Source organism: Denticeps clupeoides, chromosome 4 (genome assembly GCF_900700375.1).
Source record: "Denticeps clupeoides chromosome 4, fDenClu1.1, whole genome shotgun sequence".
In the NCBI taxonomy this organism is placed as follows: Eukaryota; Metazoa; Chordata; class Actinopteri; order Clupeiformes; family Denticipitidae; genus Denticeps; species Denticeps clupeoides.
Genome location: NC_041710.1, coordinates 27,995,393 through 28,012,931, shown reverse-complemented (window position 1 = coordinate 28,012,931; position 17,539 = coordinate 27,995,393). Strand labels below are relative to the sequence as shown.

Sequence of the window (17,539 nt, the reverse complement as noted above, 5' to 3'; positions counted from 1 at the left end):
TCCTCTAACAATGTTAAACACATCATCCTGTCAGCCTTTAAAAACAACAGAATATCACCTATTTGGTTGACCCATGTGAAACATTATGAATTGGGAATAAAACTTATATGATGATTATAATGCTGTGAATCTGAGTTGGTAATAAGTGTGAGGTTCTTTGCGGAGGCTGGGAGGTCTGGCTCGACCAGATAAGAGCTCAGCAGAGCTGGGCGGGGAGTACAGTACAGCTGTAACCGCGTCCTGTAAGGAAAAAACAAAACGCCTCCTGGAGAGAATCGCTCGTTTTTTCTTCTTCTTCTCCACGTCTCAAAAAAAAAAGGAGAAAAAACGAACCGAAGAGGAGCTTTACGATGCGATCGGATTTCCAGAAACGTATTCTATATATAATGTGTTTCCGATGCGATGCGGGCATTAGTGCTGTAGCCCCGTTAGAAGACGCCGCTCCGTTATTTCGAGGCGACGCCTACTCGCTATCTGCTCGTTATGTCGACGTAGAAATGCGGCATAACGCATCTACACGGCTTTTTTTTTTACATGAAAGGAAACGCAGCTAATAAATGTGGAATCCTACATCTAATTCGCTTTTTTTTTTTTTTGGTCGAGCGGGATATTTGCGTTTTTATTACCATTTAACGTTCTGCAGATTTCATACAAAATGTTTATATACTACTACAACAACGAAGACTAAATAATAAGACAAATAACAAAAAGCTCGTTGTTTATTAATGGTATTATTACACGACGTAGTAAATTACGTGTACAATTATTGTACGAGAGCACATCTCGTTATTATCTCTGACAAATGCTGTAAATGTTATTATCAGAACGCTTAAGTCCAGCATAAATTTGTTACGTATTCATTTCATAGCAGTAACAGCAAATAAGTACTACAATAATTTTCCAAGAATAAAATTCAAAAGTCACTGGTGAGGAGAAAATTGGGAGTTTTCTCGGAAAACCGTTCTAGGATTAAAATAAGTGCAATGTTGTCGATAATAAATAAAGTAGTTCAATATGACGGCCTATCCGCTCCGCGGCCGCAGGAAAGCCGCCACCTCGTCGTGCCCGGCGCGCTCCGCCACGTCCAGCGGGCGCCGGCCGCGGTTGTCGGTGATGCGTGGGTCCGCGTGGAACTCGACCAGGGCCCGCACCGTGTCCAGGAAGCCGCCGCGGGCGGCGTCGTGCAGCGGCGTGTCCCCCGTGGACCTGTCGGGGAGGTTGGGGTCACCTCCGTGCTGCAGCAGCAGGAGCGCCACCGCCGCGCTGCCCGCCATCATCACCTGCGCGACAGGGACACGACGTGAAGTGGTCCAGATCGGAAAATGCAGAGCAGAAATAGTTTTTTTTTTTTTAATCCTGAAGCAGAATGAAGCCACGAAACCAATAACTAATGAGCTTCCATATTTAAATGATCGAATTGAGACACTTCTTCAGCCGAGAACACTTATTCTGCATGTTCATTTTTTCATCTGTGTGCAGAATCCAATATCCATCCAAAAACAATCAATTTAAACGGGTCTGGAAGAAAACATTCGTTGATAAATCACAGAACCGTACGTTTACGTTCATGATGGAGGCTAGGTTTTTTAATAAATCAACTTAATAAAAACAATAAACACGCAATCTGTTAAAAAAGAAATTCATAAACCAAAAACAATGATATACGTTCATTACGATGTATAATTTAGCTTCATTTTTAAATCCTTGTTTAGCATACACGTTCAGTACTTTTGATCGAATTTTTTACATTTTGGACGAGATTTATATCGACATCCTATCGAGTCAACGATGACGCATGAACGGCTTGAACATTTTCGTTCGATTATTGGAAATTTCCTCCGACCTGTAAAGGTGTGCGGCCGAACTTGTTGACCCGGTTCGGGTCCGCCCCGCTCTGGAGTAAAGACTGGACCCTCCGAGCGTCTCCCGTGGCGGCCGCGGATGTCAGCTCGTCCTCGGGTCGCATCCTCCCGGCTGCCAGCGACATGTCACCGCGGCCACATCGCAGCCGAACCCTCCGTACTGCGTTTCTTCTTTAGTTTTTTTTTTTTTTTTTTTTTTGTAATTTCTAATTTTTTTTTTAATCCAGACTCGCCGGGTCCTCGATCCAGAACGGGACGTCGCCAGTCAGCTGTCGCGCTGCGTTTGCTCGGCGCAGTGTGACCGCGACGCCCACGTCGTGCGATGTGTTCGGACTTGCCTGTATTTTGAATCGGGGGACGTCACGCCGCTGACGCGTCTGCTGCAGCGCTGCGCTCGTTGCGCATGCGCCGCGCAGTGTTTCAGGAAAAGCAGAAGAGGAGCGGCGCCAGAGCCTGGCCCGTCACTATTTGCCTTCTTATATGCCGGTGGCTTCTGACGAACAGACGGACTCGGGGGGCTTCGCGCAACACGCTGTAATTATTATTAGTATTATTATTTTGTGTTTCGAGCGAACGTTGTAAAGGGGCGTGGTCGAAGTGTTTCCCTGTCCCTGTCACGTGTCCTACCAAGAACACACACTTTCCAAATAAACTGCGCAATCTCGACTGTTTCCTGGCAGAAGGTTTTATAGGTTGTCTTGAGAAGAATACATAATTAATGTTCATGACATATTGTTTAATTTTTTGATCGTAATTCTATAACTGTACAACGTTATTTAACCATTGAACATATTTGTAGTGGTAGCCTGATAAAGCCTTGGGGAGGAAAGTAAGGGGAATTCCTCTGTAAATGTGAGTGCCGCCGCTCTGTTGGACTCTTGACTTGTTAAATCCTTCACATGTCCGAGTATTAATGTTGCACTACTTTTCAACATGTTTGGGTATGTACATGACACCCATTACTCTTTATAATATATTTGCTATCTCAACAGTGTCTGTAATAGATCATAGGTTTGTTAAAACCAATCAAAATTCCAAATTCAGGTAGACATGGTGACATGCAAAATGTAAATGTGCTGTGAAAATGTACTAGTCTGAAAGAAACGAGTATTCACACATAACATTTTATATAAATATATCACTACTCTGTACCAGACACTCTTTGTTTTCAGTGTGGCCTTTTTTTTCGGTCTGAGTCAGCACCGCAGTGGATTACATCACTACAGGAGGAATGCTTTTCAGGTTTATTTTTACCTCTCCCTCTCAAACTCCAGTAATGTCTTTTCATTGCTTGAGGAATTACCCTCAGATGACAAGCCTTTAATTATGGGGAGGCTATATGCCACATCGTATCAACATGTAAGCCACTCCTATGTAGAGTGACCTTACCCGGATTCTTATTATCATGTGAAATATATAGGACAGACAAAAAAAATTCAAAATATTCTGCAGTAGAATGCAAAAACTTATCATAGTTTAATAACACCATCTGCATTCTTTTCTACTGAGCTGACTGTGGAGGTAGAAGGAAGGGTTTTATTCAGATTGTCAAATTGTGAGATCATCCCTGTCTTTTTTGAAAGGCCACATTTTTAGAATTGCTCTTTGCATTGCAATGTCCCGAAGTTTCAATATTTACTTAGTACATGTCTACACCCTAAACTCTAAAATCTTATGACCATCTTAATACTGTTAAATGTCATACAGTGTAATATTGTGGTGTGTTCCTACACTTGATTTCAAACAAACATCAAGCCTTACCAAGTATATTTCTGCACCTGCATGGAAGAATGCAGTAATGATCTGTATCGTATCAAAGCCATATGTAATTATATCTGTCTCATGAGAGGGGGAGGTAGACTGCATCAAAGCACAGAAAAAAAGTCACACACAAGCACAAAAATGTATTAGTAAACATCACACCTTCTATAGCTAGAAAAACAAGGCATATTAAGATAAGAGAAGATAAGATGATCCTTTATTAGTCCCACAAGTGGAAATTTACAGTGTCACGGCAGAAAGCGTACAGAACAAGATGAGAGCGGCAAAAAAAAACAAAAAAAAAACAGCAGACTGTATAATATAAAATATAATAAAAATAAAAAATTATACAAATAAATAGTCTGAAAAAATATAGGTTAAGTGAGTTATAAAAATAAAAATATCTATATATACATAAAAATATATTTGTGAATGCCTGTATAGAATTTAAGTAAGTGTATATATGTACAGAGTGGATAAATATACACATGTACACATAATAAAAACTGATGTGTGTGATTGTTAGTCTATGTAAGTATGAGTGGTCAGTTGTTGTAGAGCCTGACAGCGGTTGGCAAGAAAGACCTTCTGAATCTATCCATCCCACATCATGGGGGCCACAGCCTGCCACTGAAGGAGCTTCTCAGTCCTGTCAGGGTCTCCTGCATGGGGTGGGAGATGTTGTCCAACAGAGATGATAGCTTAGCCACCATTCTCCTGTCACTCACTGGGTCCAGAGGGCATCCTAGAACAGAGCTGGCTCTCCGGATCAGCCTGTTCAGTCGCTTCCTGTCTGCAGCAGAGACGCTACCTCCCCAGCAGACCACATCAGAAAAGATGGCTGGGGCCACCGCAGAGTCATAAAAGGTCTTCAAGAGTGGGCCCTTCACCCCAAAAGACCTGAGCCTCTGCAGCAGGTACAGCCTGCTTTTCTGTAGAGGGCATCAGAGGACCCTTTATTGTTCAGATGAACACCCTGGATGTTCAGTGGTTGCGGAAGTCTACCACCAGCTCCTTGGTCTTTCCAGTGTTGATCTGGAGGTAGTTCTGCTGGCACCAGTCCACAAAGTCCCTGGTCAGTTGTGTGTACTCCGTGTCATCCCCATTTGTGGTGAGGCCGACTATTGCTGAATCATCGTAGAACTTCTGTAGGAAGCAGCTGATTTAGTTGTGAGTGAAGTCAGTAGATTGTTGATTATAAATTTCATCTTGAATATTGACTTTTTTTAAGGCAGTTTCTGAGCTATTTGATTTAGTTTTAGCAATTTCTATCTGAACATTTTTAGGGAACTTCCTGTGTCAGTCTTGTGAATCACAGCAAATGTCAATTTTATTCAGCTACAGATTACACTCCATACAAACTGAAACCTGTCACATGACTGGGAGCATTGGGAAAGCGGGTGACGCAACTCCTGTAAAATGGCAAGATGGCAGCCATTTGCTCAGTTTGGACTCAACGAACCGGCTCTCTTCCATTCCAAGTAAGTTTGTTTCTGTTACACTTTCTCCTTAATCCTGCCTGCCTGTTTTGTTCCTGTCCCTTGTCTTGCCTGTTATGGCGAACATCAACATCCGTGGATGTTGCAGCTCATGCTGGTCACACGTTTGCAGATCAATTCGGTGGACATTCACCTGCATCCTTGCTCTACTCCGCCACTGGGGTTTCATTTCCACCTACACGCTTGCTCACCTGTCTTGCCTCATTCCTGTGACAAAACCAGCGTAAACACATGCAGTAACACAAAGATTGGGCACAGTGAACGTTTAGAAGAAGTTTAGTTGCTGTGCCAGTGGTATTCGAGCTGATTTGGCTCTAGACAGAAGAGGGCCTAGATAAACTAGACAAGTGGAATCGGATTTGTGCCAAAATGTTGAAACAAAACTTTCCTAATATCAAACGAAATGTAATGTAAATGTAAAATAAAAGGTTGGAATTTTTTTTTCATTATTTTCGCTTGTGAGACTTTCAGTTATGCTGCTCGTTTCACTGCTGGCTTTTCAGTCACTCCGCCCTATTTTACGTTCTGTCGGGGAACATCCGCAGAACAGAGCAGGCTGTACCTGCTGCAGAGGCTCAGGTCTTTTGGGGTGAAGGGCCCACTCTTGAAGACCTTTTATGACTCTGCGGTGGCCCCAGCCATCTTTTCTGATATGGTCTGCTGGGGAGGTAGCGTCTCTGCTGCAGACAGGAAGCGACTGAACAGGCTGATCCGGAGAGCCAGCTCTGTTCTAGGATGCCCTCTGGACCCAGTGAGTGACAGGAGAATGGTGGCTAAGCTATCATCTCTGTTGGACAACATCTCCCACCCCATGCAGGAGACCCTGACAGCACTGAGCAGCTCCTTCAGTGGCAGGCTGCGGCACCCACGATGTGGGACAGAGAGATTAAGACGGTCTTTCCTGCCAACCGCTGTCAGGCTCTACAACAGCTGACCACACATACTTACATAGACTAACAAGCACACACATCCACACAACTGAATTATATAATGACAGTCATTATATAATTTTGTACATTTTTAGATTTTCTGCATTTTGCACACAGTTTTATACACAATTTATTTAAAAACCTGCCTTTTATTTCATAGACAGAATCAGTATATGATGGATAGAAAATCGTTTTGTTGACACAATATAATTTCATTGACAAAAGGCATGTTGTCATGAACATAGACATTTTTTCCCACAAAATAGAAATGTCAAGAACTCTGCATTGTGTGAAAGCATAACATTTCTAATAGACAAAACGTGGACAAATGTGGACAAAATGCAGCATTATTTTATATAATTCATTTGCCAGCACAGCATGTATTTTGTGCATGGAAATAAGAACCTTGACGCCCCATAGAGAAAACATAGCCAAAATATAGAAAAACACACAAGCAAGAATAAGCCATAACAATTCATGTAGAACTGTGCTAAAGAATATTATAAACATAATATTAACAATAAATTCAATACAATGTGTAGAATCCCATTTTCCCATATTTTAAATACACCCCTATAGTCATAATTTACCACCTGCATGACAAGAAATGACTCTAAATGTCCTGATTTGGCTACAGGAACGCTAACCACAACTACTCCACTGCTGAATACGAAGATTTATTCTCCAAAGAAGCCTATTGTTTTCTGTGCCAGTTCCCACCTGAAAGCTGGTGGAATTCCTGCATTGTTGTTATATTTCTTTTAAAAAGCCCATTCAGCAAACGGTCCTGTTTCTGCCTGTTCTATAAAATGTGCGTTTATTTGGTGACCACATCTAAGCAAACAACGAGCACCAGTGTTTTATATGTAGGCGTGAACAATTATTTAGGGCAAAAGGAAATGCTCCTGCACATGCGCCTGACTTCCTAACACAAGCATGACACGTTGTTTCAACATTTGATTTATTTTGCCTTTTTTTTGGTACAAGGACGTCACTAATGCGTAAAAATGGCCTTGTATGTGATTACAGGGTGGGCCATTTATATGGATACACCGTAATAAAATGGGAGTGGTTGGTGATATTAATGTCCTGTTTGTGGCACATTAGTATATGTGAGGGGGCAAACCTTTCAAGATGGGTGGTGACCATTTGAAGTCGGCCAACTTTTTTTTTTCAATAGGAAGAGGGTCATGTGATACATTAAATTTATTGGTAATTTCACAAGAAAAACAATGGTGTGGTTTTAACATAACTTTATTCTTTCATGAGTTATTTTCAAGTTTCTGACCACTTGTGTTCAATGTGCTGCCCATTGTGTTGGATTGTCAAGGTGTATCCATATAAATGGCCCACCCTGTATATTAAACACATTCACCTCTGAGGCCATTTAATCCATTTCAGGGTCACAGGCGCCAGAGCCTATCCCAGGACCCTGGGCATAGGGCATTAAAATGTTCTAAATATTCATGCAACACATATTCTGAATATGCATCATTAATTAACATACATGACGTAACTGCTGCTGTCATGCCTCAGGCCTCATTGCCCTGCTCCCACTCACCCTGCTTCTGATCACCTTCACATTCTCATCACTGACATCTGCACCCCATCAGCCATCACAAACAAAAGGACCTTGTCGATGAGGTTTAGGCTAGATGCATTGGGATAGATCACTCTTGTTCCAAGAATCTTTAGTTTTAAAACATGTTTTCAAATGTGTTTGTTTTGGGGTCTCATTCCCCTTGTTTGTGAGCTGTTTACACCTGGTTGCTTAATGTGAATAAAAATGCCACCTGCACTTAGGTCCTCCTCTCAGCATCAGTAGTGGACAGGCCTGGTAGCTTCTAAACGTGCCACTAAAGATAGTATGCTAGAAGCACAATCAGCTGAATCAGCGCATGGAGTAGGCTGGTTGAATAGGTTAAATCGGCTTTCTGGGATGACTTGTTTTCCTTTGACCTAATAAGCATGTTCATCGGGTCGGACCACATACTTTGACACTGTCCCTCTGACAGCGTGCCAGATTAACCCATGGAATTTAAAAGAACACACCTGTCTCAATGTGATCAACTAGGGTTGTGCCTATACCGCAGTGAGGAGCAGCAATCCCTGCCAGAATGCCATTTGTCCTTACAGTTTTCCATTGGGTTGGCTGCTGCATCGCCAGCTTGCATACCTTCAGCCCCGCCTCCTGCCGTCCTATACCGTCCAAACCGCTGTAGAGATGATGCGATCTCTCATCTCCTCCACACAGCACTCGGAAGGGAAATTATGTTAATTTGGAGAATTGGTGCCAGAGGAACAATCTCCACCTGAACGTCAGCAAGACAAAGGAGTTGATAGTGGAGTTGATAGGAGAGGAGAGAGTGGAGAGAGTGGACAGCTACATCACGCAGGACCTGTCATGGTCCTGTCACATCAACACCATGGTGAAGAAGTCCCGGCAGCGTCTATACCACCTCAGACGCCTGAGAGACTTTAGGCTGCCCTCCTTAGGAACTCCTACTCCTGCACCATAAAGAGCATCCTGACGGGAAACATCTCAACCTGGTTCAGGAACAGCACCATGCAGGACAGGCGAGCCCTACAGAAGATGATTAGATCAGCTGAACGCATCTGTACAAAGCTCCCTGACCTTCAATCGATCTACAGCATATGGACCAGGGCCAGGAAGATAGTGAAGGACCTCAGCCACCCCAACAATGGACTCTTCTCTCTGCTGCGATCAGGGAAGCGCTTCCACTCCCTGAAGGCCAACACAGAGAGAATGAGGAGGACCTTCTTCCCGCAGGCTGTACGAGCTCTCAACAACCACAACACTATATAGAACTCCAATACAGTCCAATCACTTTACATATTTGTACAACTTCACCCTACCTGTTATAAATTTGTAATATTTGGTTATGTTTGCAATATTTGCATATTGGGGTCAATAGCAGTCGCAAAAGCATTTCACTGCACATCCTACCGTGTATGACTGTGTATGTGACAATAAAATTTGAGTTGAAGTGAATTGCCGTTCCATTGGGGATCCCAGGATCATTGCCTGATCAACGTATTGCAACGTATGTGTAGTGTTGTTTTAAGTTCTGGCAAATGCCACACGCCTGCGGGCTAGTTTCTGTTCTCCCCTTTATTCCCTGTTTTTGGCCCTCGTGCCATGTTTCTTTATTGTTTAATAAATTATTGTTTCCAGAATGTCCCGCCTCTGCACTTTATTCCCGTCAGCTTTCAGACGTGTCTCCGTATGTGTGCCAGTCTCTGTCTAGGTCTTGTCTTTCTCTCTCTCTCTCTCCTTCCAATTTATGGAGAGGAGATGTCTGGTGCTCTGGTGCCCAACTCAAGCTCTCCAGCCCCCAACACCCCAGCCGATGGCCCAGAGAAAGCGGGCACTCTTTTCTGATTATATATATATATATATTCTGATTATATATATATATATATATATATATATATATATATATATATATATATATATATATATATATATATATATATATATATATATATATAAAATTAAAAAATCTAAATCTAATATGAATGGTCATGAACATGCCATCCTGCATTCATCCTGCATATAGATGAATTTCTGCCCTACTGTCAGACAGAAGTAAATGCAGGAGTGAAAACGAAAAGAAAACAGAAGCAAATGGCATAGGTGCAAAGTAAAGTAAAGGTGCAGAACATAAAGGATATGACTGTACACAGTGTGGAAAACAGACAGATGTGGACGCAGGAGATGTACACGTTCCTTTACTCCATTGTCGCTTGTGATGTGTACATCTCCTGCGTCCACATCTGTCTGTTTTCCACACTGTGTACAGTCATATCCTTTATGTTCTGCACCTTTACTTTACTTTGCACCTATGCCATTTGCTTCTGTTTTCTTTTCGTTTTCACTCCTGCATTTACTTCTTTCTGACAGTAGGGCAGAAATTCATCTCATTTCATCCACAAAATGCATTGTCAAAAACAAAAATCATCCTGGCTCCAGTGGTCTCCCTAAGCACAGTGTGTGTTTGCAGAACAAGCAGTAATTCATGTTACATTAAAGAAATGTGGGAGCCATCCTCTTGCAGCATCAAGGTACACCTCCACAACTGTTCCCCTGTGCTGAGACACTAGAGCTGAGTTGAATTATGACATCGGCAACGGAGAGCTCCAGGTGGCCAAGCTCAGTCTTTTGTCACAGGATTTTGATTGTCCTGGGAGCATGGTCCAATATCCCTGCAGTCAACAAGTGGTACACCAGATCATCCCCCTTTTCCACAAATTAGATATTCATTTTAGATGTGTCTGTTCACACAAGAATGCCAGAAGCGGAGCCCTTGGTTCCTTGGTCTTTTCAAGAAAATACATATTAGCACTCCCGGCACAGTACTACATTTCACGTCCCTCTCCTCAGGCCAGTTGTCACAGGCTTCCGGCAGACACAACTCCTCCAACCATGGCAGTCTGTAAACCACTGGTCGTTCTGTGATCAAGCAGTCATGCCATGCAAATATTGCAAATCCAATAGAGGTCGGGAAGGAGGAGTTTGGTCTATGTAATAAACTGAATTCACATGGGTTGCGAGGCCATGACTGTGCAGTTAGTGCTCGTCCAGGGATTATATTGGGGACAAGTTAATCATCATGTGCAGTTTCATGTGCTACTCGGTTGTGTAATGACACGTTTACTTGTTTTAATTCAGACATGGTGTTTTTATTTCATACTAAATAAAATTTGCACAGTGGCTCTTTACCACAGCTTTTACACACTGGCTGTGCTGTACAATGAAATGATCAGAATCTTTTTGACTACATATTATTGGCACTATTTTCAGACTAGTTCCCCAGTGTAAATTAAAGGATTTACAAAAACATATAATACAAGAACCAACCATTTGGTAGTAGAAAAAAAAAAACACATTCCCCATATTACTGTATATTGCTGGGTTGCTGGGCTAACGTCTCACATAAACATCTCCTGAATCTGATTTAATGAAATTCCAAAAACCTGTAATAAAATAAAAGCTTTTGTGTTGAAGTATTGAATGGGAAAAAGACAGCACCAACATTCAGTTCACCATCCATGTTCCCAATCACCTCATCAACAAAGGGCCATTATTGAGTATTGCTGGCAGGAAGCTGCCTCTGCCTTTCATGCTTAAGCCTTAACTGGTGGAGCACTGATTCCAGCATTCAAATAGATCAGGGCCCACTCTCATCTGTCACATGATCAGCAGTCATTTACACATGACTTCCCTGAGGGCCTGACAGCTAAAAATGCAGCAGCTTACATTGTGTACCTCTCTACCTCATACCTATCTATGCCATGGTGGCCTCATAGGAAATGTATTTTTGTGTATATATTTTTATTAAATGTATGTATTTTTATTAATACTACCTGTGCTGTCCTCACAACACGTGACCATGTGAAGCTAGACAGCCAGCAAACAAATAAAAGAAATCTCCACACAAGGCTTGCTTTTCTTGATTTTACTGAAGATCTTTTATAAACTCTTTTCTTATATTGTAACTGAAACATACAAAAAGGGAAAAATAAATTACTAGCTAATACACACGTTTTAAAGCCATTGCATTACATTAGCGCCATATTTTATCAGCCAAAAACTGATTCCAATACATATCTGAGTGCTTGAACACATCAATACTCACAAAGACGAAAGTTTCCCAAGGCACAAGCGTGTAGGGCACATTTAGCGTGTACATGCGCTGTTTTCTCTCTTAATTCTGCCGAAGCACTCGTTCACATTACCGGAGAAAATACGTCAAAGACAACTCCATTGTGAGAGCGCCCACTCGCTCATGTTTCTGCACGTACAACACGACAAGATCATTTGTGATACAGATGTCCCACTCGGATCAGATTTCAAACCCAAAACATTTTAACAGTTTTTAGCATGAATTTACTTATACTATTTTTAACTATGAACTTATTTATCACCTTATTTATGTAACTTATCACATCATGAACTAATTACTGCCTTTGACCAAAGGCATCACACTACTACTACCTAATAGGCTTTGTTATGCATGTAAATTAATGTGGTCTTGTTCTTTTCATATTAAGACACATTAATACAAACTAGTTTCTTCCCTCCTTCATTCGTGTTTTTACTTTTTCTCACATTTCTTTTTTTTTTATTTTTAATTTATCTGAATTCCATTGTTTCCACAACTGTGTTTTAGATTATGGAGTGAATGTGAAAAAAGAACAAAAGACAAATCACATTTAATCACATTTACTGTTTACTTTTGTAAACCATTTCCATGTAAATAATATGTGCATTTCACAACATTACACATTCTTTTATTTGTAAAAGAAAAGTGCTTCACATTTGAAATCAACATAAAAACGTATCACATAAAAAACATAAGAGAGACCTGGAATAAAAAAAACATTGGGCCCACTTGCATTATGAACTGGAACCATGTTAATAAAAAACATGTTTTGAATCAGCTGATTTGAAGAGTTTGCCGAGCATGCGTGGAACCGATCGAGCAAGTGGTCCAGATTCTTCGCCATCACTGACCTGCGGAAACACGTGTATTTTGCTGCAGTGGACAGAAATGCAAATTATATGCAATTCCGCAATTTACAACGTATTCCATTTTATTTGTTAGATAAATAAACCATACGGCCTTAAATAGACCCGTGCATTCATTGATAAAATAGTACAAGGGATGGAATGGAGGGATGATGTTGGATTTAAGAGGGGTGGCACCCCTCCTCATCGCCCCTCAACTGGAGTACTGCAAATGAGCACACCGACTGCTCATATAAGTGAAATAAAGTGCCCTGTCCCACAGAATACTACAGTATTAGACTGTAAAGCTCTTGTTCGGTTTGTGCAATGTAATGTATGAAATACATGGGCAAAAAGCATATACAGTGCATCCACAAAGTATTCACAGCGTATCAGTTTTTCCACATGTTGAATTATGTTACAGCTTTACTCCAAAATTTATTTTAAAAAATTTTCTCAGAATTCTACACAGAGCATCCCATAATGACAATGTGCATCATGTTTCCTCGGATCATCCTTGAGATGTTTCTGCAGCTTAATTGGAGTTCAGCTGTGAAATAAAAATAGCTGATTGGAAAGGAACACACCGTCTATGTACGGTCCTACAGTTGACAGTTCAAATCAGAGTACAAACCAAGCATGAGGTCAAAGGAATTGTACAGAGGCACAAATCTGGGGAACATTTCTGCTGCTTTGAAGCTCCCAATCCCAAGCTCCCAGTGGCCTCAATCATTCGTAAGTGGAAGAAGTTCAAAACCACCAGGACTCTTCCTAGACCTGGCCGGCCACCTAAACTGAGTGATCTGTGGAGAAGTTAGGGAGGTTGCCAAGAACCTGACAGTCAATCTGTCAGAGCTCCAGAGGTCTGTGAACAGAGAAGAAGCTTCTAGAAGGACAACCAAATCTGCAGCAATCCACCAATCAGGGCTGTATGGCAGAGTGGCCAGAAGGAAGCCACTCCTTAGTAAAAGGCACATGGAGTTTGCCAAAAGGCACATGACTCAGGCCATGAGAAACAAAATGATCTGTTCTTCAGTATGAATGCCAGATTTTAAAGGAGTGATTTCAGGATTGTGAATGTCCTTGAGAAGCGAATAAGTGTGCCAAGCCTAGGCATCATATTAAAAAAATTGTCTTTTTGAAAGGTACATCGACAATGTATTGAGGAAAGGTTGTGAATGCTTAAGTACATGTGATTTCTCAGTTTTTTATTTTTAATATATTTGCCAAAACCTCAAGTAAACCTTTTTTCACGTTGACATTATGTGGTGTTTTGTGGAGAACAATTTTGGAATAAGGCTGTAACATAACAAAAATGATAATAATTGATAATAAAAATGAAAATACTTTCCGGATGCACTGAATACGCCATTCTATTTACTACGACATTCTTTCATGCTGCAGGCTGTAAACAATTACGCTCAGCGTTGAAAAACTGATGCTTATTCTCTGACAGCAGTCAAATTGTCATTGTTCGTGTCAATCTAATTGTGAATTTGTTTTAACGTTAAAACAAAAGATGACTTTCTCTGTGCTTGAAGTGATGCGTGGAGCATTATTGTTGGGGTCAATAACATTTTTGGAAGATTTCTTTAGAAGTAGCAGAATTCCAGAATTCCAGAATTCCTTAATTTTTTTACTCAGGTAAGTTTTTTTCCCCCAATGTAGCGAAGTAAAATACTTGGGTAAAAAAATACTTGAGTAAAAAAAGTAAAAATTACAAATGATTCAAAAACTCGTAACGTGAGAATTTAATTAGTTACTTACCACGTGTGAATCTTCTTAAGCACCGTGTTTTTACCTCTCATTGGTCTGGTTGTGTATATGGTTGTGTATATGTGCCTGTGGTTGTTATTTAGTCCAAGAACCTTTGTTCTCTGCTAATCTAAAGTGGGCCTCGGTTGTAATTACAACTACCTCGGTTGTAGTGACATTCACCTAACTTTCAGCCATCCTACTGAAATAGAGAAGTTTGGTAATACCAAAGCTCGTCCAGGATTGCTCCAGGAATCCTGGTGTACACTTATGCTTGATTTGAAGCCCTGCCGTTTTTCCAGTCTGTGTTGTTCATCTTGTACAGTGCTATGTTAACAGCATTGCTAGCTGTTGTGTATGGTTGTATATAACCCACATCAATAGATATTTGTTTTGTGGCCTTCGTGTAAAGGCTCATTAAAGCATTCTTGATGTTGTGCACATGTGCCTCGTGTCTCCTTTATTGTGATGTTTGGCTATTGCCAAACAGCATGGAGATTCCTCAGCCCACGCCCTCATTGGAGAGTCTACCACCAGCGCCTGCTGCAGGCAGGTAAAGTGGTAAAGTTAACTAGTGTGGCTTTATTGAGAAATCATGCCATGACACAATGTTACCGAGGTTAATTAGTTAACCAAATACTATGCAAAATACCATATTTTATGCTCTTCAACCTTTTGTAGCGATGACAGTGTTTCATTCTCTCAACCACCTGAAACTGGGGATTTCCCGCAGTTCTGAATGAGTTCCAATGTTGACCACTCATCTCATGAAGCTGCTTGTGGTGCCAAAAGAATCCAAATCTGTCATGACATGAAGGTAATGAAAATAGACTCTGATTACAGGAGACTTTTCTTCGGTAAAAAAAGAAAAGAAAACTTGTTTTCCGTATTAGATTGAACAAAAGAGCTTCTGTTGCAGTCCCCATTTCCTCCATGTAGGTTGTGTGTTGAAACAATACAGAAATGTCATTGCTCTAGATCCTCATTTCGAATGCAGGGATACTAAAGGTCAAACATTGGCGCAAAAATGGTATTTATCATGTTATTTGCAGAAAAAAAAAGTTGTATATGACCTGTCAGGCACAATAATAAAATCTCCAGGCACACGTCAGGTAGACTTAGAGATAAGATAACCACTTCACAACAGGTAACATCAACTGGTCTGTGATCTAAAATGATTGTCTTAAAACACGGGTTATATAATGACGTCTGCTTGCTCGGTAAATCATAAAAATCAGGTAATATAAAAGCTATAAAGCAGAACAAAGTACTGTTCTGGATGAAGTCATCAGATTTCAGCCTAATCAGAGAGCACAGTGTCAACGTTGAAAGACCATTTTAAGTCTTTTTTTAAAGTCTTTCTACCATGTCAAACTACCAATACTCTTCAGGGTGCATCTGATACCCGATACTCATTGTTTCACATGAAGAGGGTGGGGGGGTGCTGTGAGATTTCAGTGGTCTCTGGTGGTAAACCGGTGAACATTTGGGAATGTTTTTTTTCCTGTTTGATCAGTTCTGGCACAAAGTCACTGCAGCCTTAGCTAAAAATGTGTGGGTGGTTGGCCTCCTGCCTGGGTTGGATGATGCGCCGGCTTTAAACGAGGTCTATTATATCCAACAGGAAACACAGGAAATGAAATTACAGCAGCAAGGAGACAATTCCAAACATCAGGAGAAGGAAGAAACCAGGACCACAAATTCGGAAGCATTTTTCTGTCAGGCCTGGGTTCATAACAAATCAAAGCGTTGCACCATCAAGGACGAAGCATACAGCTTCACCAGAAGGAGACGTGCCCCCCCCTTTGCAGTCCTGCAGTCATATCAAACAAATATTTACCATGGGCCATGGGGCATTACTGGGGCTGCTGTTGAAACAGGTGTGTGCCAACATTCCTGTCTGGCAAGTTCCTTTTTCAAATTATGTGAACTGTCTCTTCATGACCCAAAAATAGATTGTAATTTACACTAAACTATAAAATTATCAAAATTAACAATCCCAAATCTGGCGAACCTAACATACAATTTTATGATAACATTAAACCCATATAAAATTCACATGCGTTTACTTGCCTTTGACAGTAGGCTGGGGTAAAACCAGACCCCAGGCCCCAGTGAAGCGCCGCTCAATCTGTTAACAGAACCACTAAGTACTCACTTTAACTTCTGACTGGTGGTGGGTGTGGAAAAAAAACATTACACCATGTCAGCCATAAAATTAGGTTGACAAGGAATGGTGCATATTTTTAAAAAATGCATGTAACAATGGTTAATCACATTTTAGGTGCTTCAAAGTTGTCCTGCTATCAGGGGCACATCCGAATGGAGAAGTAAAAATAAAAACCCATGATGCAGCAAATGTTTCCTTTGTGGTTAACCCCATTGCATGATATTTGGTGGTAGATCAAGAAACAAATTAAATGTTGAGATACAATATGTTATATTGTGCATGAATTCAAGGAATAAAGACACGCCCTTGCACAAAAATAAGACGTAATTCTATTCAATGGCTTGCCCAGCAGCATGTGCAGGTGCAGAAAAAGGCTCAGAGTAAACACCAGTTGGCCGTGCTAACATTTTCACTCGTGGCCTGCTGCAGCAGCTCACGCCTCTTCTGAACAAATGAAATTTATTGCAAGGTAATGTTTAATGTCTGTCTCGCCTGAATGAGGTCAGACTCTTTGGGCCCTTTCCGGAGATGCGTTGTGTGTCCTCTCCTTTGTACAGCGTGCAGACAACATCTTGTGTTCTCCATAGTTAGGTGGTGCATTAGATAAGTCAGTATCTCCTTAAATAAAACTGATTGTCAACATCAGGGTTTCAGTGCTTCCTGTCCTTCAGTGCTGATGTGGGTGCTAGCCTGAGTATATGTGTGAAAGGGTTTTTTTTTTGTGTGTGTGTTTGTGTGTTTGAGAGGTGGTGAGTCAGCGGACGTGTGGTTTGGCAGTATCCGGAGAAGAGAACAGGGACAACTACATAAATGTCAACCAAGAAACCACTTAGCATTAGGGAGGCAAATACCAGACAGGAAGTGAATGTGATATTTGTACTGTATGGTTTGCAGGTTTAGTTGGCTTACACACAATCATTCATCTTCCTATCACATAGAACAATCAACTTTGATGCTGTGGAAGCATTCTGAGTAATAAGTAGAAAATTATACCACAGGAAGAAAATACGAAATCCGGATACACTGAACAC

The 17,539-nt window shown here is 41.1% G+C and overlaps 1 protein-coding gene and 1 long non-coding RNA gene across 2 annotated transcripts; one reads left to right on the top strand and one right to left on the bottom strand.

Annotated features, from left to right (window-relative positions):
- Positions 1–701: 701 nt before the first annotated feature.
- On the bottom strand, positions 702–2,188 carry cdkn2a/b (cyclin-dependent kinase inhibitor 2A/B (p15, inhibits CDK4)). The gene is made up of 2 exons (XM_028977458.1): positions 1,844–2,188; positions 702–1,280 (listed from the first exon to the last, which is right to left on the bottom strand). The coding sequence occupies exons 1-2, from the start codon at positions 1,985–1,987 to the stop codon at positions 1,023–1,025; spliced, it is 402 nt and encodes a 133-aa protein (XP_028833291.1). The 5' UTR covers positions 1,988–2,188; the 3' UTR covers positions 702–1,022.
- A 76-nt stretch (positions 2,189–2,264) lies between these two features.
- Positions 2,265–16,861, top strand: LOC114789303 (uncharacterized). Its single transcript, XR_003749640.1, has 3 exons — positions 2,265–2,396; positions 4,962–5,104; positions 15,963–16,861. It is a non-coding gene; the product is annotated as an uncharacterized LOC114789303 (long non-coding RNA).
- Positions 16,862–17,539: the final 678 nt, after the last annotated feature.